This window comes from Mus musculus, chromosome X (assembly GCF_000001635.26).
Source record: "Mus musculus strain C57BL/6J chromosome X, GRCm38.p6 C57BL/6J".
NCBI lineage: Eukaryota > Metazoa > Chordata > Mammalia > Rodentia > Muridae > Mus > Mus musculus.
The window spans coordinates 161,247,038-161,272,791 of NC_000086.7; the positions used below are offsets into that span (position 1 = coordinate 161,247,038).

Genomic DNA, 25,754 nt, shown 5'->3' on the forward strand with positions numbered 1-25,754 from the left:
AGAGTCCATATAGTTTTGCTAGCATGTACATACATATAGCACTAGCTACTGGAGCATAGGCTGTGAAGGGCTGCATCCCTGAAGAAAATAAACTCTCCCTCCCCCACAAATATCAGTTGCCAGTAGTTCCTTAATTTGGGGTGAGACCTCCTTTCATACCCATGCTGGGATTTTTATCTGGTTTGATCTTGTGCATAAAGTCACAGCTGTTGTCAGTTCATATATACAATTGCCAAATTATATCTAGAAAATACTGTTTTATTATAGTTATCCACCTTTTCTCGATCATAGCAATCTCTCTGCCCCCTCTTCTGAGATGATCCCTAATCTTGAGGGCACAATATAGTGTAGATTCCCAATTAGGCTGAGCACACTGTAATTATTCTCTATACCTTGATTAGTTATGGGTCTCTGCTATTTTCCATCTACTAAAAAACAAAACCAAAACTTATCTATGGAGAGTTGAGGGATATGTGCATAAATCTTTTTAAGAGTCAGTTTAATACTATGTCTACTTAGCAGAATAATAGTAGTACGTTCTCCACTAGGACCTGGGACATATTTAGATTCGGGTCCTTGCCCTGTCAAACATGAGTTCTATCTTCTGAAGGCTCAAATACAATAAGAAAATGATTGGTTACTCCCTACCAGTCATACCACAATTGTAACAGTAGATGTATCTTGACAGACCATAATTATAGTAGTTTTCAGGGCTCAGATCTGGGTAAAACCAGTGACTACTTTTCTTCTTAATAGTGTACCTAGCACCATCCAGCACTATGAAAGCTAGCCAGTAGCTTACAGGTCAGAACCGCTATATTTTTCTATGCCCAATGTGGTATCTTTACCAAGTAGGTTCTTATTATCAATTCTGGGTAATAACTAAGAGCAATAGTAGTAGCCTCAGTTTAAATATTTAATGGTCTGTGAAGCTCCACTAAACAACCATTTCAAAAGAGGTAACTCTTTCCTGGCATTGTTTTTATTTAATATTCTACCATGTCCATGAGAAGTCCTATTTGAACTTTTTATCTATGTATATATTTCAGGAAGCTTGTACAGTTGTAGGTTTCCATCTGGCTTTTTCAAATGTCCTTAGTATTAGTTATCTCTCTGAAAATTCTCTCCTCTATCCTGCCCTCCAACCTGTAACCCACTTAACCCTTCTTGTTCCATTATTTTCTATTACCCTTAATGCCACCTGTATTCTTTGTCCCTTCTCTTAAAAGTACCTGCATTGACCCCTTAGTGTTTTTCTGACTTCTATAAGTGCCCTAAGTTAAACACACATATGTGAAAATTCAAAGCTAGAGTTCACATATGACCAAGAATGTGCAATATTTTTCTGGGTTGCTTTACTCCGGGTAAATTCTGATTCCATCCATTTTTTTATGTGTGTGAATTTCATGAATTAATTTTTCATAACAGCTGAATAATAGTCCACGGTACGAGTGTACCTCATTATCATTAACCACACATCAGTTGATGCACATCTAGACTGTTTCCATTTCCTGACTCTTGTGAATAGAGCAGCAATGGACATGGATGAACAAGCATCCCTGTGATAGGATACAGAGTCCTTTGAGTATATACCCAAGAGTGTTTTAGCTGGGTCATATGATCAATATATTTTGGAGGCCCGTCTGCACTGACTTCCATTCTCGATGTAACAGTTTACAGTCCCACCAAAATTGAATAAGTGTTCTCTTTTCACCATATCCACACCAGCATTTTTTGTCCCAACTCCTTTTTTTCTTTTTTACCTTTTAGCAGTGCAAACTTGGGTAATATGAAACCTCAATGTAGCATTAATTTCCATTTCACTTATGGCAAAAGATATTGTAGAGCTTTTGGATTTTTTCTAAGCCACTTGTATTTTGTCATTGAGAACTCTTACTTAGCTATGTGCCAAAATTCTTGAGTTTATTTTGTTGATGCTTAGGTTTGAGTTATTTTTATATTCTAAAAAATAGCCTTCTATGAGATTGTAAAGTATTGTTCTCATTCTGTAGACTGTCTCATCACTCTGATGGTATCCTTTGCTGTACTGAAGCTTTTTATTTCAGGAGGTCTCAGTTAATATCTGCAACTACTAGAGTTCTATTCAGAAAGTCAGTGGTTGCATCTAAAAGTAGAAGTATATCCCCTTCCTTTTTCTCTAGCAGACTTAGTGTATTGAATCCTACGTTGAGACCCTTGATCCATTTAGAATATAGTTTTGTTCATTCTACATTTCTATATTCTTCTATAGTTCAACCAGCATCATTAATTGAAGATGCTACCCTTTTCCCAATATATAATTTTGGCTCTTCTGTTAAAAGTGATGTAGCTATAAGAGGGTAGAATTGTATCCAGGCCCTAGGCTATATTCTGTTAATTTATGTGTTGCTTTTTATGACAGTACTATGTTGGTTTTTTTTATTGCTATACCTCTGTAATATTACTTGATATTAGGAATGGTGGTACCTATAGTAGTCTTGTTTACTCTTCAGGTTTATTGGTTTGTTTTGATTATCCTGGGTCTTTCTATGTTTTCATATAAGTTTTAGGATTATTTTTGTAAAGTTTTTATTGGAATTTTTATGGAGATTACAGATTGCATTGAATCTGCAGATTCATTTTTGGCAGGATGGACATTTTCACTGTATTGTTCCTACCAGTTCATAAGCATGTGAAGTCTTTCCATCTTCTTTCATTTCTTTCAGTGTCTTAAAATTTTTATTATATAACAAGCCTTTCACGTCCTTTCTTATATTTATTCCAAGGTTATTTGTTTGTTTGTTTGTTTGTTTGTTTATATCATCTTACCGTGTAACTTTAGCTGGCTTGGAACTTACTATATTGGCCATTCTGCCCTCAAACTCACAAAAATATTCCTGTCTCTGTTTCTTCCGTGCGAGGATAAAAAAATACAGTAGGAAAACCAAGATTTTTCCTATTGTGGAGATTGACCTCATAGGCTCAGATATTTGAATGTGTGATCCCTAGTTGGCAGAAGTATTTGGGAAGGATTAGGATTTGTGGCATTGTTGAAAGAATTATGTCACTGGGGGTCGACTTTTCACAAGAGAGATCCATACTGCTCTGCCTTCTGGTTGTGTTTCAAGATATTTTCTCAGCTACTGCTCAAATGCCATGCCTGCCTGTTGCCAAGCTCCCTGCTATAATGATTATGAACCCTATCTCTGTATAACTATAAACCCTATATTAAATTCTCTCTTTGGTAAGTTGCCTTGGTCATAGCTGTTTTGTCAGGGCAATAGATAAGTAACTAAAATAGAAGGTGGTACCAGGGAGTGGTTTATTGCTATAACAAGCCTGGCCATGCTGGTTTTTGGAGGGATATGGAAGACTTTGGGACTTTGGATTACACGTTAAAACCTATAAATGCGGCTTAATGAGCTATCCTAGTAGGAGCTTAGAAGATAATAGCACTGAGAGTGATGTGAACCAACTCATAAGATTTCAGAGAGAAACAATATTAGCAACTTCTCTGGTAATATTTTGTGTAAGCTTAAGAGATTTCAGATAGAAACAATTTTAGCAGGTTGGCTACAGGCTGTTCTGGTAATATTTTGGATAAGATTGTGGCTGACTTTTGCCCTTGTCTCAAAATCTCCATGAAGCTAAATTGAAGAGTTTTGGATTAATTTCCTTTGCAGAGGAGATTTCAAGACAGCCAAATATTGACTCTGTTACGTGGTTAGTAGTGATCACTCTTATGCAAATCTACAATGAAAAAGAACAAGGAGAGGGCTACAAGAAATAAAAAATATACATGTGGTTTGAAGAGAAAATGACCACCAGGAAATTTTATGTTGGAACCTTGGTTTGTGCTGAAAAAGATGAGGAGAAATGAAAGAAAGGGGGTGGTAACCTCTGGGCAAGATCCCACCTCACTAATCCTACAACTTGTGAAAAGGTTTATCTGTTCCTAAAGAGCAGCAACAAATCAAAGCTTTTATAAATCAAATCCCAAGGAGGAGGCCAGGTTCTCTACCAAGCAGGCAGCAGAACTTGGCAGCTTTGCCCACATGGTCTGGCTTTAGATTCAAAGACACAAGAGTAAAGGGTTTGTGGAGTCCTCTTACACCATTAAAGAAAGCTTCTGAGGCCAGGAATGTGACAGGAAAGTCCCTGCATGGAGGCCAAGAGAGGCCATTGCATGAAGCTATGAAAGTGAAGCCTGGACTGTATTGGAGACCTCAAGATGTTGGAGATGACAGAGCTGTAGTATACCTGCCAAGGACAGCTGCACACAGGGAGTGGAACCAGTTCAAGAGATAAATGTGTTGCAGTCAACAAAGCTGGAAGGGCAGAGCCATCTGATCCTTTTGACATCCTAACAGAACTACAAGATTTGGAATTTGCCCTGCTAGTGATAGTATTTCATTACTATGTCCTATTCCTCCCTTTGGAATGGTAATGTGTATTCTGTGCCATTGCATGTTGGGTGTATGTAATATCCTTTTCATTTTACAGGGGCTTACAGTTAAGAAATCGCCTCTAATCTCAGAAGAGACTTTGGACTTTTAAATAGTCTTGATATTGAAAGACTATTGGAGACTTTGGAAGTTGAACTAAGTGTATTTTGCATTATTATATGGCTACAAGCCTATGGGGACCATGAAGTGGAATGTGAATGTCACCCATAGGCTGATAGAGTTGAATATTTCATCCCCAGTTGCTGGAAATGTTTGAGAAGGATTTGAAGGCGTGGCCTTGTTGGAGAAGATGTGTCACTGAGGGTGGACATTGAGGTTTCAAAAGCCAATGCCATTCCTAGTTAGTGTGCACATGCTCTCTTGCCCCCTCTCTTACTCTGCCTGCCTGCCTGCCTGCCTCATGCTCATGGATTAGATGTAACCTCTCAGCTACTGCTTCAGCACTATGCCTGCCTGCCTGCCTATTGCCATGCTCTCTGCCTTGATGGTCATGTGCTCTAGGCCTCTGGAACTGGAAGCTCCCATATTAAATACTTTCTTTTCCCTTGCTCATGGTATTTTGTCATGGCAATAGCAAAGGACCTTAAGGCAGTCGTCTAATAGTATTTGAGCTGGTGAAGATAGTCTCTTTTCCTACTATAGTGTTGTCTCCTAAGGGACCTAGCATGTCTAAAATGAAGTTTCCCTGAAACTTCTGAGAATTCATCAGTGGGTGATGCTTTGTATCCTGCACATACTTCAGTTTCCACGGGTGTTTCTGAGATTGTGTCAAATATCTCAAGTGCATCTGTAGTTGTAAAAAAGGCATCTACCTTAAAGACTTTTAAGCACATTAAATTCCAATGGAAAAAGAAAAATGAAGGTATATTCAAGAACAGCGTTTCTCGGTCAATGTGTTTATCTTTTTCTTTAAAGATTCCATGTCCAACTATACCCCAGAGTATTTCTTAAAATGCCAAAATTATAGAGGTCAGGTTCTCTTTCATAACATTGCTAGGAACAATTCTAATGTGGCTGTTCCTATCTTTGTAGCATCTCAGAAGTGAGTGGCAATTTGGATCACCTACCATATGTGATAGCGACTTCTTGGACTTTAGTATTTCTCAAGCAGTTTTAAACAATTCCTGAGGTACTTTGAGGACTCAAAAACCTCTCAAAGCCAAGAAGGACACATTACTTCTCATTTCTGAAGTGCTGTCTTATCTATTGAGGCCTTCCCTTGTTGCCAGCCTATATGTGGCTCTTGGACCAGGTCTCAGGCATCCTGTTTCTATAACCACACCATTTCCCTATTTACCATATCCTCTGTCATTCTCACCAAGAAAAGGTGGCATCTTAATTCTGTAAAAAGTTGACATAGCTTTTTCTCTTGCTACAGTTTGCCATTTTAAGTATTATTAGTACAGGAGAGTAAAGAAATGTGTTCTATCCATTTTCTCTAGACTGGGTCAAAAAGTGAAGGATGTGGAAAGCAGGTATTCTACTTGGCTTTTATATCATGGATGTTATCTAGGAGCCATCCTCACTGTACACATATATAGCACATTGAATTTTTTTTCTATCCCTCCCCACCTTCTGTAGTATTTTTTTCTTTTTTAAAAAGTGACATTGTTTAACAAGGGTCTAAAGATGGATAGATATCTGTTTCATAATTAATATAAAATGTTATTTCTAAGTATGTTTACTAAATATCAACTTGTAAAAAACATTTTCTTAGTAAAAGAATTTAAAATATTATTCCTAATGATAGTTTTCTGATTTCCAGATATATGAGGAATACTACTGGCATGCCTAGGAATAGAGAGACATAGTAATTACATTGCTTGTTAATAGTTTATGAAATCATTATGGAACATTATATGACAGGCACATATTTTATATGGCTACATACATAATACCATTTTTAACTTCCTTGAATAATAGGTACTGGTAAACATTTTCAGTGAAAAAGATCTCAGAAGTCACTTGTCTATGATCCCCAAAAATAAAGGTAGCTGGGCAAATCCTTGAACCCAGACACTGCCTGCAACTCAAGAGAAGACATAACTTATCATTTCATTGCAAAGATGTTTAGAGTTGTCATTATTATTTTCTTTCAGGTCCTATAAATTTTAGTTTAAGATGAATTTGTCACTAATGGTCACACAACTGCTATTGAACGCCCCCCCCACCATTATTTGAATTAAGAAAAATTGTTGACCTTTATAAAAGAACTTCAGTAACAGGAAAAATAAATCACTTTATTTCAAATATGTTTATTGATACCGTAGTCTATACATCCAGAAAAAAAGTATGACTGGACTTTGACTTATTCTCATGAGTAGTTTTTTTTCCTATATTAGTTGAGTAATAACTATGGAGTGTTTACAATCTCATCTGATTATTGAAAATACAGGCTCAACTTTATTTCAGTAATAGAATAGTAGAAAGAGAAGATACTAATCTTATTTCAATTTAAAATTAGTTTCACCTTTACCTATATACCTTTATATACAGTTAATCTATAGTTAACATTTTTTGGAAGATATACCAAATTCTGATGACAGAAATATCTTTAAAACCTAGGTTGATTTAGAAATATGATTAACCTTGTATTTTAATGTTTGTGCCATTGGTGAGTTAAAGTAATGTTCTAATTGTCGCAATTTCCAAATGGTATAACACTATCTGTAGACTTGTCCAAGTTTCCCAGGATAGCTGAGAATGTGACCCAGCAGAGTTGCAGATAATTTCATATTGCAGTGTTACATGGTGGACACTGTTGGCTACATTATCACCACTTTTACCTGCATTGATGAAGTTGAACAAAATTCAATTTATTTTTTATGACAAGATAATGGATACCCTGGTTGTGTGTTATATCCTTTTTACTAAATATATAAACATATTTATTGCTATGCAGTAAAGAATGGAAGAAGGATCAAATAAAAATTCTGAAACAACTTTCTGACCTAACTGAGCAGGAAATAATTTTGATTTCTTTAATCACTGTGATGGCAATCTAAAGTATAAAAGAGATGCTAAGAATATCTATGCTGAATAATTGAGGCAAACAGTCCAAATTATTAATGTCCCTCTCTCTCAAAAATAATGGGGTTACTGAAATACATTTGATTAAAATATAAAAAATAGGGTATTATAAACTTTTAAACTTCAGAGAGTCCCAGCATATATATCAAAATAAAGTCAACATAGAAGAAGAGATACTAAAAGAGCAGTTTATGAGAAATTTTTTGGATCTATTCTTGCTTGGGACCTAAGAGGCCTTGGATTGCTACAAATGTTTTATGATTGTTGAAGCTTTAAGGTACCTTCTAAAGTAAAATTGTTGATGTTCTTTGTGGGAGGCTCATTAGCACACTCTTACAGCAGCAGATCATCTTCATTCAGGCACTCATGAGATTTTACAGTTGGAATCTTGAGACCCTTCTTAGTTACTTAACAGAAGGTTCCAGGAGTGAGACCATTACTTTCTACCTAACATCTCTTCTTTCAGGATTATGATCAGGTCAAGTATGATTTGTTTTTTTTCCCCCTCCCGTTGAAGCTTCAAGTTATATAACTGTACCTGACCCCAGTGTCCTGAAACAAGGCTTCTGTAAGGACCCTTCAACCTGGTCTGTGGATGAAGTGATACAGTTTATGAAACATACTGATCCTCAAATATCAGGCCCCCTCGCCGACCTCTTCAGGCAACATGTAACGTATCTTTTGATCCGGTTTTCCTGCTGCCCTAATGCCTCTAAATGACCAATGTGCAGGCCTTTCAGTTTGATACTGAGTTTTATGGATGGTGGGGGAACCCTATCAACTGATCTTTTTCATTTGTGAGAAAGATTAATTTGCCCAACATTCAGGCCTTCAATGATAGATTAATTGCCTAATTCTTTAAATGGGTGTCCAAGTATCGAGTACACACAGCTTCAGGTTTTCAAGAGTTGGTATTACAGGATTACCACTCTCATGCAGACCACCCCTTCTTGTAATAACAAATAAAAAATCCTCCCCCAACCTGCTACCTGTTCTACTCTAGGACTATGAGTAGGAGGGGTTGACCTACAGCATATACCAGGGTGGCCTTCTCGTGATACCCAGTGAAACCAGCAACTCCATTATGATTTGAATACCAAATAATAGGATTCTATAACATATATTGTATAATACAATAATAAAGAATTTTAAAAGAATTCCTTGTCACTGTTAAATAGTGTGTTCACAATATTTTCTAACATAAAGTTATTGATTTATTGTCTCGTGTACACTATTTTATGCGTGCGTGTGTGCACATGTGTGTGCAGGTGCAAATACACATGTGTATTATGTCTATGGGAACCCAAAGACAAAAATCTCAAGTGTCATCTTCAGGAAGGCTATCCAGCCTCCTTTGAGACAAGGTCTCTCACTGCGATCTAGGGTCTCATCAGTTACATTACACTGACTGGCCAGTACACCCCAGAGATTGTCATGCCTCAACCTCTTCAGTGCTGGGATTAAAGTAGATGCCATCATGTCTGGCATTTTTACATGGATTCTGGAGATCCAACTCCAGGCTTCATGTTTTCAAGACAAGTGGTTTACTCCCTGAGCAATTCTTCCTAGCCCTCAGCCCCTGCCTCTTTTCAATATTTCAAGTAAATCATTATTTGTTTCAGCAGTTAACTAGCTTCAGACAGCTTATACCTTTCAATACGATGATGAAACTGAACAACACGTTTACAGTTTGCATGGATACTGACATACTCCTTTCCCTTCTCAGAAAGTTAACATATGGAACTCACTTCTCTATTCTCAGTGTTTAACCATTTATCATAGATATGTAGTAGTATTTTACTCAGTACATAGTAAAGCCAGATAATTTGATACTCTGGACATTTGTTTAAAACACTTGACTAGTTTCTTAATTTAAATTTACAAATTATCAGATAATGCTGTTATGCAAATCAGATTATATAAGTTTTTATAAGTGTATAAATATATATATATATATATACAGTATATATTGGAAATATTTTATACATTCTTATATATAAATAGTTTGATCAGCTATGAAGGAATTCTTACTATATTTTTCTTCTCTCTATAGGAAATTGATGGGAAAGCTCTGCTACTACTGAAGAGTGAGCTGCTGATGAAGTATATGGGGCTGAAACTAGGACCAGCAGTAAAACTTTGTTATTACATTGAAAAACTTAAAGAAATAAACCATAATTGAAAATGTGCAAATTTAGTTTAGAGATAATTCTCAGGTATACTGAAAACATTTTACTTTAATAGTAGTTTTCATCTCATCCGTTTTTATTTTATAGAATGTTTTTATAGAAATATTTTATGAAAGTTGTAGTACATTAATAGTATACTCTTATTCTTTAAATTCCATCTAATACGTTTGTATTAGCATGATTAAAACTGGCTGTTCATTATTTATGTCTTCAGTTATTTTTATTGTGTTTACAAGTGTACTTCATGTGGCAAAGAGAAGAAACATTTTTATTTGGATTAATCTTTATATCTAGAACCAAACAGCTAAGTCCAAGGAGGAAAATACCAGCACTTCTAAAAACAGGAGAAATTTTTTCTTCAAAAGAGAATTTCAAGATGCACTTAAGCTCTCGTCAGCTCAATTATTTTAGTCTGGTTTTATGATGTTTTGTTCCTGATCTACTAGTAGAAAGGGAAGAGCCATCTAAATTATTCTTTTTTCTGTCAGTGCCCTTTTTTGTTCATACTACAGGGGGAAAGCAATTTTATAAGCTTATATAAAGTGTTCTTACTAGTTTTTGATATTTTTTAAACTGTAGGCTAGATTAAAATTGATAATTTTGTGCAGGAGATGTTTATTTTACCAGAGTGAATTGGAGAGAATTGGATAAATTTTATACCTATTTTACAACTTTCTATATTTTTGCTAAACTTGAACATTAGACACCCAATTCTGACATCTTTATTTTCTAAGATATTTGTGTCCAGATTTTAAATTTGTGTTTTATTTTGTGTTTATTACTCATACAGATACTTTAGCATATTTATATACTATTATATATATGTGAGAAGACACAAGTGACTTTTTGAATTGAATATGGCACTTTACACTGCCACAGAGGTAATAAAGGTATATATAGATGTTTAATCCCTGAAAAAATATATACATCATTTTTCTATCATCAGTACCTCTCAGCGTATTATTCAGGTGATAAGAAACTGCCCATAAATTGGCTCCCACATAGGGAAGCTCTTTATCCTATGCAATATTTCTAATTATTTTTCTTAGTTCTGAGCCATCAACTTTGCTACATTTTGAAAGGTGCATTAATTCTGACATTGAGGGTTTTGTTTTTCCAAATAATAGCTTTCAAAGTAAAATGGTGCTGCATGTTATAACTTTATATGATGGTGTAGTGCATATAAGCTATGAGAATCAGTTATACATGTATTAGAGTCAGTTATACATGTATTATCTATTCTAAGTCTCAACAAAATGTTCAACCAGACAAGAATGTAATTTTCTCTTTAGAATGCCAAATGTGCTTTAGACAACAATGCAAAAGTTTAAAAGACTATTTCACTTATGTCATTTCTGACACAACTAGAATACTTAAACTTTATCTTCTTGCAAATTGCTTGTATGAAGATGCTCTTTCCAGTTGATTGGACCTCAGGTGTTTATAATATTGTTTATAACCTTAAGATTTTAAGAATATAATAAAGTTATTAAATAACCACAGCAATTAACAGCTAAGCCTTGGATGTTATTTTGCTTATTTTCTCCACAGTGTATTAATATGTGGGCTTGGTAGTCTCGCAAAGAAGGACTTGGAAGACTACTTCGTAGTGTACCTAAGAGTATAGTCTTTCATACTATAGAAGAGATTTTACTTGCAGTTTACTGAATAAGTGAATTAGATTGAAATGTTTGCAACACATTCTACAGGCTAAACTTGTCATATCTTATGAACTTCCCAGAGACTGATTCAGTGTGGGACAAAGTAGGATATAGGAGAGAGAGAGAGAGAGTGTGTGTGTGTGTGTGTGTGTGTGTGTGTGATGCCTACCATCAGAATATATAGCAGACAGTCTTTCCTGTAATTCTTATTTCAGAATTTCACATGAACAACAAATATTTAGGATAAGCAGGGCGTGGTGGCACACGCCTTTAATCCCAGCACTCAAGAGGCAGAGGCAGGCGGATTTCTGAGTTCCTGGCCAGCCTGGTCTACAGAGTGAGTTCCAGGACAGCCAGGGCTATCCAGAGAAACCCTGTCTCGAAAAACAAAAAAAAAAAAAAAAAAAAAAAATTAGGATACCTTACTCAAGAGTCTTCAAACCCAAAATGATCTATCACTAAAGTATATCTGCAACCATTAGTGTTTTCTGTCAGTTGTGTAACTTAAATTGACTTTGAACTCACAATGCCTCTAACTTCCCTGATGCTAGAATTGAGTGGGTGTGCTTATTCTCCACTTAGAGACTTAATAATTACTTGATAATATTAATTTTTTTATTTGTATAAAAAAGGCAAAGTAACAGAAAAACTGGAGCTATATGTATTGCTAGGAGGAATTTAAAGTGTAGCTCCTGTGTAAAACAATTACACTATATATCACATCTCAAAACTTGGAAAAGCAGTATCAGTACACCAGTGCTTGGGATATCAATATTGCTAACAGTCAAAATTTTGGTAAAATGCACTTCTTATCAGATGAATGAAGTATGAAATGCACTGTATATATGTGTGTGTGTTATATAGACTTTAAAGGGAATGAAATTCTGATGTGTACTGTCACATAAGTTACATTCAACCAGGCACAAGGGCAGGTATTGTATGTATCATTTACATGAAACTCAGGGAGAAAATAAGAGTTACCATGGGGTTGTTGAAAATGGAATGGGAATTTAATGTTTAATTGGCCCAGGATTTCAGTATGGACTGAATGAAAAATTCTGTACTCAGTAGTAATAGTTGTGCAACACTGTAGATATAATTGATACTCATTGCATATTTATAGTAGGTAAAGTGATAAATTTGTGTATGTCAGAATAAATTAGTATAAAAAAACATTGTTGAAGTTACAGACATGGAATGATTTAAAGCTTATAGCATTTCTTTCTCAGCAAATACTCTCTACTATCACAAAGAAATAAACACATAAGAGAATAACAATGCGATTAAGTAAGTTTGCCTCCTATTGCTATATGTATTTCAGACATAAAGCTAGAATGAGCAGTTGTCAAAAAGGGAAGACCCTCATCACCACCTAAACCCACTGGATCATTTCAGCACTGGCAAATCCTTCCATGTACAAGATTAGGTGGCCTCTCAATTATCACTATTTTCTGTTTAGTTAGACAGTTAATTCATACTTAATTTTTAGAATATCTTTAATTTTCCATATTTTGTACTCTCTACATGTACCTGAAAACTTTATAATTCACATTTGTAATATACCCTCTTTTTCTTTTTACTGTGTTCTCAATACAATTAGTAAGTTCCTCCATGTACAAGAACCTTTCAGATTCATATTTGTAATATGCCCTATGTAGCCTTTTTCTAACTCCTCCAAGTTCATTCAGTTTCACCATAAATGATCTCACAACCAGGTAAATTTTTGTTCTTTGTGATCTGTTTTCACCTTGGTAGCTTACCCATTTTCTAAAAGTATGGCCTCAGCCATAGTTGTCCTAATTAGCCCTGGACATTTTTTTAGTACTGGGACCACTTTTACTTGATATGTTGGACTATATTTAGGAAGTGGGAGTTCTTAGTATACTCCTAACACCACTCAGGATTTCCTCTTCTATAAATGAAAGACCTGGGTTCTGTAGGCTATAATAAATCCAAAGGGTACTGTATCCAAAACACACTGTAGCTTTCCTCACAATCTAAATCAGCTTATCCTTCATAGTGATTTGGACTCTTAGACTCCAACTTGTGGCCCATCAATCCCTTGGGCCTTGGGATCCTCTCAGGTATCTATGATACATGTTACCTTTGTTCCCATTGCTGTGGATTTTGGTCATATGCCCATTTTTTACTATAATAGTGTCTGACCAAGAAGATGAGGAAATAGTTCTTAGGTAAATAGCAGTCTCAACTGCTATTGATTCTAATAGTATAATACACACCCCAAATGCCTCCTTAGACCTGTCAATCCCCATTTCACTTCCAATGTACCAGTAAACCTGGCTCCTTCCAGCCTCTTCTTGACTTCATTTAACCTTGTAAAAGTTGTATATTATAGTTCCCAATCAGTATTGCATCCCATTGGGAACTTTTGTTTGCTTACTGGATCACATGGGTCAATGAGTGAAACTTGGGTGTATTTTCTTCTGATACAAGAACAGTTTATACCAAATGGTTGCTACCTTAAGACTGGCGTGTAGTGTTGACAGCAAGGAGACTAAGCCAAAGGCATTCTGTCATCTTCATATTACATGAACAATGCCAATGATTATATGTCATTAGGATTTGGGGAGTTCTATAGCTCAAAGACACAGTAATATGTAACTTATACACTTCATTACATCATTAATTGTACATTGACTGTCTCTTTTCCTGTTAGGATGAACAATTCAAGGGCAGTCAGTTTTGTTAGTATGATTATTGATACCTCCCACATAGCACAATCATACATTAAATAAGTAATCTTGAAAATAATATAGGTTGGTATTTTAGAACCAAATACATAATTTTTTCACATATAAGTAAGGCCATAAGCAATTTCATCTTTAGATTATGTTCTGAATGGTTTTGCTTAATGTTTTACATAGTACTCAAAGGCCCTAGAACAGGAGAACGGAGTAAATAAAAATCCCAGTCAGACATCTGGCTTAACAGAATGTCTTACTGGCAACTATTAAGGCACTCTTGCATTCTCACTAAATACTTGAATGAAAATGAAAACCAAGGTGGGCAGGCAGGACTTTGCTAACCTGGGAAATACTCCTATTAACACAAGGTCCATGGTGCCAGATTGAGAAGATACCTGCACCATCAATTCGGAGAGAGCTTCCACACCAAGAGTTTCCAGGAACTAGGATGTGGGTTAGTGAACTTGTTGCTATGACAAGAAGCAACAAAAGGGGAAAAGGTCTATTTCCACTATTTTTTGTGTTGATTTAGAAAACACATTCCTTATGGTGGGAATGATGTAATAACAATAGTTCAAAAAAAAAACAACAATAGTTCATGGACAGCGCTGTGCAGATGGAACTTCCTGGTGTATGGTAAGATCAGGAAACATGTTAAGACCAGGATATAAACTTTAAAACCTACCCTGAAGTGACCCACTTTTTCCAGGTTAGCCACACTTCCCCAGGTTCCATAATCCCAAACATTGTTCACACATGTGAGCCTATAAGGGAGAATTCACATTCAGACCCCAACTTTAAGGTTGGAGAAATTGATCCCACGAAGGTACTAAATAATGTCTGGCAATTTAGCATATAGACATAAAACTGGCTCTCTCACCTCAGGACACATGTCGTGGGTCTTGGAAATCACTAAAAATAAAAACATAAGTAATTTGTAAATATACAAAAAGTAGCAAAAAATGGAGGAGCCATGTAAAGGTGACCTTCACATGGTGTAGAGCACAATGGGCTTGCCTGGGTAAGTATTGCTTTCACTAAGAACTGCAGGACAATGGGCAAGTGCAAAGGAGATGTGTATTGAAGGCAATGGCCAGTGAACATGAGAATTTCTATTGGAATAACCTCCGTCTTCCCTAGTAGGTGTGTGGATTTCCTTTGAAGGAGTCATAAATACATTCAGTGATAAATTAGCAAACATTTTCTATTCCCCCTCCCAATGGTAAACCAGGATTCCTATGCCACTGAGTGAAAAGTTCACCAAAAGTTTAATTCTAAAACGACAGGAGACTTCTATGGATAAGGCCTTTAGGAAAAGTGTTTTCTCTTTGAATTAGCATACAAAATAATGGGTTCATTAGGTCTTACAGTGTTCTTTGCTCCTATTTCCCCCCCTTAACCTCTTTTGTTCCCATTCTCCTTTCACTAAGCTCCTTCTTCCTCCCAAGTAGTCTTCCCTTTATTTTAATATATTGTTTCTTTGAATCTTGATTTTTCTGTGTGTGAAGGAAAATGTTATATTGTCTTACTGAATGTGCTTTATTTCACTGAACATTATCTCCAGTTCTAGCCCCCTTACTGCAAGAGATATAATTTTCTTCTCCTTTGTGGCTGTGTAAGGTTGTGCTGTGTATAGAATGGATACATTTTCTTGGTCCACTGATCTTTCCTATCTGTCTAAGGTAATTTTGGGTATAGTTATCTCTTCAAGATGCTGACTTAAGATTTCAGAGGAATCATCTGCAAATAGTGATATTTTGACTTCTTCCTTTCCAATTTGTATCCCCTTGATCTTCTTTTGTTGTCGAATTGCTCTGGCTAGGACTTCAAGTACAATGTTGAATAGGTAGGGAGAAAGTGGGCAGCCTTGTCTGGGCCCTCATTTTAGTGGGATTGCTTCGAGTTTCGCTCCATTTACTTTGATGTTGGCTACTGGTTTGCTGCAGATTGCTTTTATTATGTTTAGGTATAGGCCTTGAATTCCTGATCTTTCCAAAACTTATCATGAAGGGGTGTTGGATTTTGTCAAATGCTTTCTCAACATCTAACAAGATGATCATGTGAGTTTTGTCTTTGAGTTTGTTTATAAAGTGGATTACTTTGATGGATTTCCGTATATTGAACCATCCCTGCATCCCTGGGATGAAGCCTGCTTGGTCAGGATGGATGATTGTTTTGATGTGTTCTTGGATTCGGTTTGCGAGGATTTTATTGGGTATTTTTGCATCAATATTCATAAGGGAAATTGGTTTGAAGTTCTCTTTCTTTGTTGGATCTTTGTGTAGTTTAGGTATCAGAGTAATTGTGGCTTCATAGAATGAATTGGGTAGGGCAACCTCTGTTTCTATTTTGTGGAATAGTTTGAAGAGAGTTGGAATTAGGTCTTCTTTGAAGGTCTGATAAAACTCTGCACTAGACCCATCTGGTCCTGAGCTTTTTTTTTTAGTTGGTAGATGATTGATGACTGTTTCTATTTCTTTAGGGGAAATGGGACTGTTTATATCATTAATCTGATCCTGATTTAACTTTGGTACCTGGTATCTGTCTAGGAAGTTGTCCATTTCATCCAGGTTTTCTAGTTTTCTTGAGAATAGCCTTTTGTAGTAGGATCTGATGATGTTTTGGATTGCCTCAGGTTCTGTTATTATGTCTCCTTTTTCATTTTTGATTTTGTAAATTGGGATACTTCCCTGTGCCCTCTAGTTAGTCTGGCTAAGGATTTATCTATCTTACTGATTTTCTCAAAGAAGCAGCTCCTGGTTTGGTTGATTCTTTGAATAGTTCTTTTTGTTACCACTTGGTTGATTTCATCCCTGAGTTTGATTACTTCCTGCTGTCTACTCCTCTTGGGTGAATGTGCTTCCTTTAGTTCTAGAGCTTCTAGGTGTGCTGTCACTGCTAGTGTATGCTCTCTCTAGTTTTGTTTTGGAGGCAGTCAGGGCTATGAGTTTTCCTCTTAGGACTGTCTTCATTGTGTCCCATAAGTTTGCCTATGTTGTGGCTTCATTTATTTTATTAGGTATTTTCCTCATTTACATTTCCAATGCTATCCCCAAAGTTCACCAATCCCCTACCCACCCACTCCCCCTTTTTGGCCCTGGCGTTCCCCTGTACTGGGGCATATAAAGTTTGCAAGTACAAAGGGACTCTCTTTCCAGTGATGGCTGACTAGGCCAGCTTTTGATACATATGCAGCTAGAGACAAGAGCTCCGGGGTACTGGTTAGTTCATATTATTGTTCCACATATAGGGTTGCAGATCTCTTTAGCTCCTTGGGTACTTTCTCTAGCTCCTCCATTGGGGGCCGTGTGACCCATCCAATAGCTGACTGTGAGCATCCACTTCTGTGTTTGCTAGGCCCCGGCATAGTCTCACAAGAGACAGCTATATCTGGGTCCTTACAGCAAAATATTGCTAGTGTATGCAATGGTGTCAGCGTTTGGAAGCTGATTATGGGATGGATCCCTGTATATGGCAATCACTAGATGGTCCATCCTTTCGTCGCAGCTCCAAATTTTGTCTCTGTAACTCCTTCCATGGGTGTTTTGTTCCCATTTCTAGGAAGGGGCAAAGTGTCCACACTTTGGTCTTCGTTCTTCTTGAGTTTTATGCGTTTGGCAAGTTGTATCTTATATCTTGGGTATCCTAAGTTTCTGGGCTAATATCCACTTATCAGTGAGTACATATTGTGCGAGTTCCTTTGTGATTGGGTTACCTCACTCAGGATGATGCCCTCCAGGTCCATCCATTTGCCTAGGAATTTCATAAATTCATTCTTTTTAATAGCTGAGTAGTACTCCATTGTGTAAATGTACCACATTTTCTGTATCCATTCCTCTGTTGAGGGGCATCTGGGTTCTTTCCCGCTTCTGGCTATTATAAATAAGGCTGCTATGAACATAGTGGAGCATGTGTCCTTCTTACCGGTTGGAACATCTTCTGGATATATGCCCAGGAGAGGTGTTGTGGGATTCTCCAGTAGTACTATGTCCAATTTTCTGAGGAACCGCCAGACTGATTTCCAGTGTCGTTGTACAAGCTTGCAATCCCACCAACAATGGAGGAGTGTTCCTCTTTCTCCACATCCTCGCCAGCATCTGCTGTCACCTGAATTTTTGATCTTAGCCATTCTGACTGGTGTGAGGTGGAATCTCAGGGTTGTTTTGATTTGCATTTCCCTGATGATTAAGGGTGTTGAACATTTTTTCAGGTGCTTCTCTGCCATTCGGTATTCCTCAGGTGAGAATTCTTTGTTCAGCTCTGAGCCCCATTTTTTAATGGGGTTATTCGATTTTCTGGAGCCCACCTTCTTGAGTTCTTTATATATACTGGATATTAGTTCCCTATCTGATTTGGGATAGATAAAGATCCTTTCCCAATCTGTTGGTGGTCTTTTTGTCTTATTGACGGTGTCTTTTGCCTTGCAGAAGCTTTGCAATTTTATGAGGTCCCATTTATTGATTCTCGATCTTACAGCACAAGCCATTGCTGTTCTATTCAGGAATTTTTCCCCTGTGCCCATATCTTCGAGGCTTTTCCCTACTTTCTCCTCTATAAGTTTCAGTGTCTCTGGTTTTATGTGGAGTTCCTTAATCCACTTAGATTTGACCTTAGTACAAGGAGATAAGAATGGATCAATTCTCATTCTTCTACATGATAACCGCCAGTTGTGCCAGCACCATTGGTTGAAAATGCTGTCTTTTTTCCACTGGATGGTTTTAGCTCCCTTGTCAAAGATCATGTGACCATAGGTGTGTGGGTTCATCTCTGGGTCTTCAATTCTGTTCCTTTGGTCTACTTGTCTGTCACTATACCAGTACCATGCAGTTTTTATCACAATTGCTCTGTAGTACAGCTTTAGGTCAGGCATGGTGATTCCACCAGGTTCTTTTATCCTTGAGAAGAGTTTTGCTATCCTAGGTTTTTTGTTATTCCAGATGAATCTGCCGATTGCCCTTTCTAATTCGTTGAAGAATTGAGTTGGAATTTTGATGGGGATTGCATTGAATCTGTAGATTGCTTTTGGCAAGATAGCCATTTTTACTATATTGATCCTGCCAATCCATGAGCATGGGAGATCTTTCCATCTTCTGAGAGCTTCTTTAATTTCTTTCTTCAGAGACTTGAAGTTCTTATCATACAGATCTTTCACTTCCTTAGTTAGAGTCACGTCAAGGTATTTTATATTATTTGTGACTATTGAGAAGGGTGTTGTTTCCCTAATTTCTTTCTCAGCCTGTTTATCCTTTGTGTACAGAAAGACCATTGACTTGTTTGAGTTAATTTTATATCCAGCTACTTCACTGAAGCTGTTTGTCAGGCTTAGGAGTTCTCTGGTGGAATTTTTAGGGTTACTTATATATACTATCATATCATCTGCAAAAAGTGATATTTTGACTTCTTCCTTTCCAATTTGTATCCCCTTGATCTCCTTTTGTTGTCGAATTGCTCTGGCTAGGATTTCAAGTACAATGTTGAATAGGTAGGGAGAGAGTGGACAGCCTTGTCTAGTCCCTGATTTTAGTGGGATTGCTTCCAGCTTCTCACCTTTACTTTGATGTTGGCTACTGGTTTGCTGTAGATTGCTTTTATCATGTTTAGGTATGGGCCTTGAATTCCTGATCTTTCCAAGACTTTTTATCATGAATGCGTGTTGGATTTTGTCAAATGCTTTCTCTGCATCTAACGAGATGATCATGTGGTTTTTGTCTTTGAGTTGGTTTATATACTGGATTACGTTGATGGATTTCTGTATATTGAACCATCCCTTCATCCCTGGGATGAAACGTTTGCCTTTTGCCTTCTGTTAATCTCTGGAGTTAGTTGTTATAGTTTTCTCTGGTTGGAGCTTGTTCCTCCTGTGATTCTGTTAGCCTCTGTCAGCAGACCTGGGAGTGTAGCTTTGTCCTGAGTTTCAGTGATCAGAGTACTCTCTGCAGGCAAGCTCTCCTATTGCAGGGAAGGTGCACAGATATCTGGTGTTTGGACCTGTCTCCTGGCTGAAGATGAAAGCCCAAAATAGGGCCTGTCCCAGAAGCTGTGTAGCTTCTTAGTTTGCACTCTCACCTGAGCAGACTAGTCACTGAGGGATCCGGGACCCAAGATGGCTCCCCAAGGTGCTCCTTGGCCCCATTTTTATTTTCAAGGCTAAGGATATTGTATATTTTTTTCTCTAAGAGGTAAAATGTCTCACCATGTTCTCTTCCCAGAGGCACCTACCTCAACTAGGGTCTTGTTTCCATAAATTGTCAGGCCCCATCTACTTGTGGAATAAGACAGTGTAGTGGAGACAAGGAATCCGATATAAGTCCTCAAGGAATTCTCATGGACCACCAAGTGTGACAACCATTCCTGTGGTTTAGAAGCCATAAAAGATTTAAATGTGCTTCCCCTCAAAAGCCCAAATCCTCCTATTTGGGACAGTTTGAGTGAATTTTCAGGATATGATGCTAAGGGAGAGGAACATGTAATCAAATATGATACTTCTGATGTGTGCAATCTAAAGTAATAAAACTCACCAAAATGTAGAGTAGTTGTCAGGGACCAGAAGAAGGATAAGTTGGATACATTATCCTGGGGGCCCTGTGTACAGTCCAATGGATGGCTGTGAGCATCCACTTCTGTATTTGTCAGGCACTGGCAGAACCATCACGTTCCTGTCAGCAAGCACTTGTTGGCATCCACAATAGTGTCTGGATTTGGTAACTGTTACTGTGATGTCTGAGACCAAATAGCTGACTAAAAGTAGCTTTGCAAATCAAGAGCTTATTTATGCTCATGATTTCATACATACATTTAACAATAATAGTTAACCCAGGAGAGGCATCGAAGTGGAAGAACCAGCAGATAGGTGAGTCAACCAGGATTGTGACCACCCACACTCCACCTTGCCACATGCTGATGACAATGTCTGTAGCACAGGGCCATGCAGATGTCCTTGGTCTGCACTTCAGTCCGAAGCTATGGCTTTAGGCTCTGCTGGTGGTGGTCAATATTGGTGTGAGTGGCCTGTGCTGCCACTTGAGGCCATGTTGATGGCAATGGTACAGACAGCATCTAAAGGTCTTGTTTGTGCCTGAGCTCCTACTACATCTAGGGACCAAGTTTGTGGTCTGTGCTCTTCCCACAAACCTTATAGGAGGCCCATGATCCCTGCCTTAACTGACTGAAAAGGAGGCTACTTTAGCTGTGATAGCAATGACTACAGATGCACAGGTGAAAGACACATAGAAACATGGAAGGCTTCTATGACAAGCTGCACCCTCCAATATGCACCCTCACCCCAAATGTAACTGTCTAGTCAGACAGGAAGCCACAAAAGAAACTCTTAAAAGTATGACACAGATGCCAAAGAGTAGTTCTCCACAGATGATAGCTTCTGGCAGAAGTGTGGGAGGGGAAGGATTCAATTCTATTTAAGGGACAGACCACTAAGAATTTGCCCATTATCCAGTGAGTATATAGATAATACAAAGTGGACTTGTTTGGGTTTTGTTGTTTTGGTTCTCTTTCTCTTTTTTACTTCTTTTGAGGGGGAGGTTACAAGGGAAGGTGGACCTGTTAGGACAAAGAAGGGATCATGATCAGGGTACATGATGTGAAACTCCCATGACAATCAATAAAAATATTATGTGGGAAAAATGAACATGGTTAAAGCAAAACTGGAGGGATGAAAACCTTAAGAGTACAAAACTCAGTAAGAATGAGGTTTTTCAGCCGGGCAGTGGTGGTATGCACCTTTAATCCCAGCACTTGGGAGGCAGAGGCAGGCAGATTTCTGAGTTCAAGGCCAGCCTGGTCAACAAAGTGAGTTCCAGGACAGTCAGGGCTACACAGAGAAACCCTGTCTCGAAAAAAGCAAGCAAGCAAACAAACAAACAAAAATGAAAAAAAAAAAAAAAGAGGCAGAGGCAGGAGGATCTCTTGAGTTTTCAGGCTAGCCTGGTCTATAGAGTGAGTTCCAGGACAGCCAGGGCTATACAGAGAAACCCTGTCTCAAACAACAACAGAGTGAGGCTTGCCAGTGGAGACACAGTAGGGGAAAGCATGTGGATATGCATGGGAGTGAGAGCTGGTGGGAACCAGAGAATGAAAGGGATTTGGGGGATCTGAAGCCCTATTGATGATAGTCAAGTGGCCATTGAATATTGGGGATTGTTTTCAAGTACTGTTGATTCCAGAATTGTTTCTATGAATGCCTCCCTAAGTTAGTATAGGATATAAACCTAGGTAATAAACTAAAAGGGTGGAGTGACAGTAATTTGAACATTTGGTTGGTTGTCCAGAGAAGAGAAAATGTAACCTAAAAGGAGCAAAACAAGCCTTTGGCCAAAATATAAATGAAAGAAAACTCAAGCCCTTGTGGCAACCTGCACAGAGGCAATGAAGGCCTGAAGAAAGAACATAAATGTATACTGAAAAGCTGTGCAAACTGATGGAAGTGCATCCGAAGCATGGGAATTCAATACTCTTATCATATACCATTGAGAGTGAAGGTGGGATTGTTACAGAGAGCTGAAGGAGAGGGAGGCTAATCTCAGAAGGAGATCTCTGTAGGGGAGTAGTTTCAGGTTATAGTCACTTGTGAATTAAAAAGCCTATGGTTCTTTCCAGCTTCTGGCTATTATAAATAAGGCTGTTATGGACATAGTGGAGCATGTGTCCTTATTACAAGTTGGAACATCTTCTGGGTATATGCCCAGGAGAAGAAGTACTGGATCTTCCAATAGTACTATGTCCAATTTTCTGAGGAACCTCCAGACTGATTTCCAGAGTGGTTGTACCAGCTTGCAATCCCATCAGCAATGGAGGAGTGTTCCTCTTTCTTCACATCCTCACTAGCATCTGCTGTCACTTGAGTTTTTGCTCTTAGTTATTCTGACTAGTGTGAGGTGGAATCTCAGAATTGTTTTGATTTCCATTTCCCTGATGGCTAAGGATGTTGAACATTTCTTAAGGTGCTTCTCAGCCATTAGGTATTCCTCAGTTGAGAATTCTTTGTTTAGTTCATTTTCTAATAGGGTTATTTGGTTCTCTGGAGTCTAACTTCTTGAGTTCTTTGTATATGTTGGATATTAGCCCTGTATCAGATGTAGGATTAGTAAAGATCTTTTCCTAATGTGTTGATTGTCATTTTGTCTTATTGACAGTGTCCTTTGCCTTACAGAAGCTTTGCAATTTTATGAGGTCTCCTTTGTCGATTCTTGATCTTAGAACATAAGCTATTGGTGTTCTGTTCAGGAAATTTTCCCCTGTGGCCACGTGCTTGAGGCTCTTCCCCTCTTTCTTTTCTATTAGTTTCAGTGTATCTGGTTTTATGTGGAGGTCCTTGATCAATTTGGACTTGAGCTTTGTACAAGGAGATAAGAATGGATCAATTTGCCCTCTTTTACTTGTTGAACCAGCACCATTTGTTGACAATGCTGTCTTTTTTTTCCAGTAGATGATTTTAGCTTCTTTGTCAAAGATCAAGTGACCATAGGTGTGTGGGCTCATTTCTGGGTCTTCAATTCTATTCCATTGATCTAACTGCCTGTCGCTGTACCAATACCATGCAGATTTTATCTTGATTGCTCTGTACTACAGCTTGAGGTCCGGGATGCTGATTCCCCCAGAAGTTCTTTTATTGTTGAGAATGGTTTTCCTTATCCTGATTTTTTTGTTATTCCAAATGAATTTGGAAATTGCTCTTTCTAACTCTATGAAGAACTGATTTAGAATTTTTATGGGGATTGCACTGAATCTGTATAGTTCTTTCAGCAAGATGGTCAGTTTTACTATATTAATCCTGCCAATTCATGAGCACGGGAGAACTTTCCATCTTCTGAGGTCTTCTTCGATTTCTTTCTTCAGAGACTTGAAGTTCTTTTCATACACATCTTTGACTTGCTTAGAATCACACCAAGATATTTTATATTATTTGTGACTATTGTGAAAGGTGTAAGATGCTAACCAGATGGTGTTTATTCAGATCACCTCTGGATTTCATCTCACTGCTTCTGTGTGGCTACTGGAGTGAGACAGTTTCCATATTTCTCTTACAGGTCTTTCTTTGTGTTGCATTTCTTCTGAGTCACCAAATGGTTCCTCGCAACAGCCCTAAGGTTTACAAATTTAGTATGTGATTCTGAAACACTTACTGACCCTCCTTAGTGCAAGAAGAAAGGATAAGGGGAAACACTATGGACCGACCTCAAAGCACTTGGCTTGTGCCTACTTCAGTTGTAATACTACTGCTCAGCTGACTGGCAGTGGAATCAAGGGAACACATGTGTATTGAGAGCTCAGCTACTGTTTAAGAGGCTTTGCCCAGAAATGCCATAGTGGTTTCAGTTTTTCTCCAAAGATTACATCCACTTCCCACCATCAGTGTCCTGAGAGCCTTGGAATTAAAAGGTCTAGTCATGTGACATCCTGTACAGTTACTATCCATCCAGTTCTGATTAGTCAAACTTAACTTGAATGTTCAGACTTAGTTTCTTCCTCTCAGAGTGGGAGATTGAAGGGAACCAACCACCCTGATTCTGCTGTCAATACTGCACCAGGGCTGTCAGCACATTTCCCAAGATCTTCTGTTTGCCTCTACTATCTCCATTATTTATCAGTTACAATGAGCTGACAGTACAGTAAGTTCTGCAGGGATGGATCCAATGTTTCTACCTTTATTTACAAATATCACACAAATGGACTCTAAATGAATCAACAGGTTAAAATCCATTGGCTAAAAACATATTACATATTGTAAACATGGCAATATTTAATACAGTATCTATTCCAAAATATTTTCATTTTCATGATCACATTTGCTACACCTGAAATTGAATTTATACACATTAAAGAATTACTAGCAATGGCTGCTCAGGTTAAGGTTGAGGACCGGGGGCTAGGGCTACATTTTATTATCTCAGAAACATCTTCAAGGTAAAGTTAAAACTTGTCTTTGATTGGCTCAGCGTATCCTTTTTTGTGTCTGGAATTAAAATGAAGACTGACACAAGAAATAGCTAATTTACAATATTATTAAAAAATCAGTTTAAGATTCTCAGTGAAAGTGTCTGTTGTGAATTAAAAAAACAAAAACAAAAACAAAAAAAGAAAAAAACCTTGCAAAATAAACTTAAAGAAAGAAGTGTTTGAGAAGGTTGGGTGGAGATCCGCTGGCCATCAGTCTTCCTTAGGCTTCAGCTGTCGGCTTCCAGGCCTCATTCAAATAACCTAGTCGTTTGTATTTGATGATGATGAAGGGCAGGAGGATGTTCAGCACATACGTGGTGACACAGATGATGCAAAACTCCTTCAGCATAAAGTACAGAATGTAGGCCAGGCACAAAGAGCCCACCACAGACACAGTGGAGGTCAGGAGGACCAGAGTTGCATCTTCACTGGCTGTCATGTAATAACTGTAGTATATAAAATATAAGTCCAAAGACATTGTTTGGCTGGCTTAATACACCATCTTTTCCAAAACTGGAACCCAAAAAACCAAACCCTTGACCCCATCTTCAGGACTAGACAAGCCTACTCAGATAGACAGAAGAATGGGGGTGAGACATTCCAGGTCAGCACTTGGTAAAGTGAAGTCACCTAGTGAGGACTGGAGGCCAGGGAGGCATAGCACTTCACCCAGGGCCCCTGGTCACAGAACGCCCAGTGCTCAGGTTCCCTCTCCTTCTCCTGCTCCACATGGTAGGCCTAGATGGAGAGCAGGATCCTGGCGGCGCACAC

General features: G+C 37.9%; 1 protein-coding gene and 1 pseudogene across 5 annotated transcripts in view; one reads left to right on the top strand and one right to left on the bottom strand.

The window, feature by feature from the left end:
* The window catches only part of Scml2 (Scm polycomb group protein like 2), a 175,694-nt gene extending 164,513 nt beyond the window's left edge, over positions 1-11,181 (top strand). For 2 of the 5 annotated variants that reach the window (XM_006528670.2, XM_006528673.3), the window contains 2 exons: positions 7,993-8,144; positions 9,529-11,181. In XM_006528670.2, coding sequence (XP_006528733.1) covers positions 7,993-8,144; positions 9,529-9,657 — 281 coding nt within the window. In that variant the 3' untranslated portion in view covers positions 9,658-11,181. The remainder of the gene's footprint in view (positions 1-7,992; positions 8,145-9,528) is intronic. The other 3 variants (NM_001290651.1, NM_001290652.1, XM_006528672.2) reach the window with 2 other exon arrangements.
* Positions 24,672-25,530, bottom strand: Gm5419 (predicted gene 5419; annotated as a pseudogene).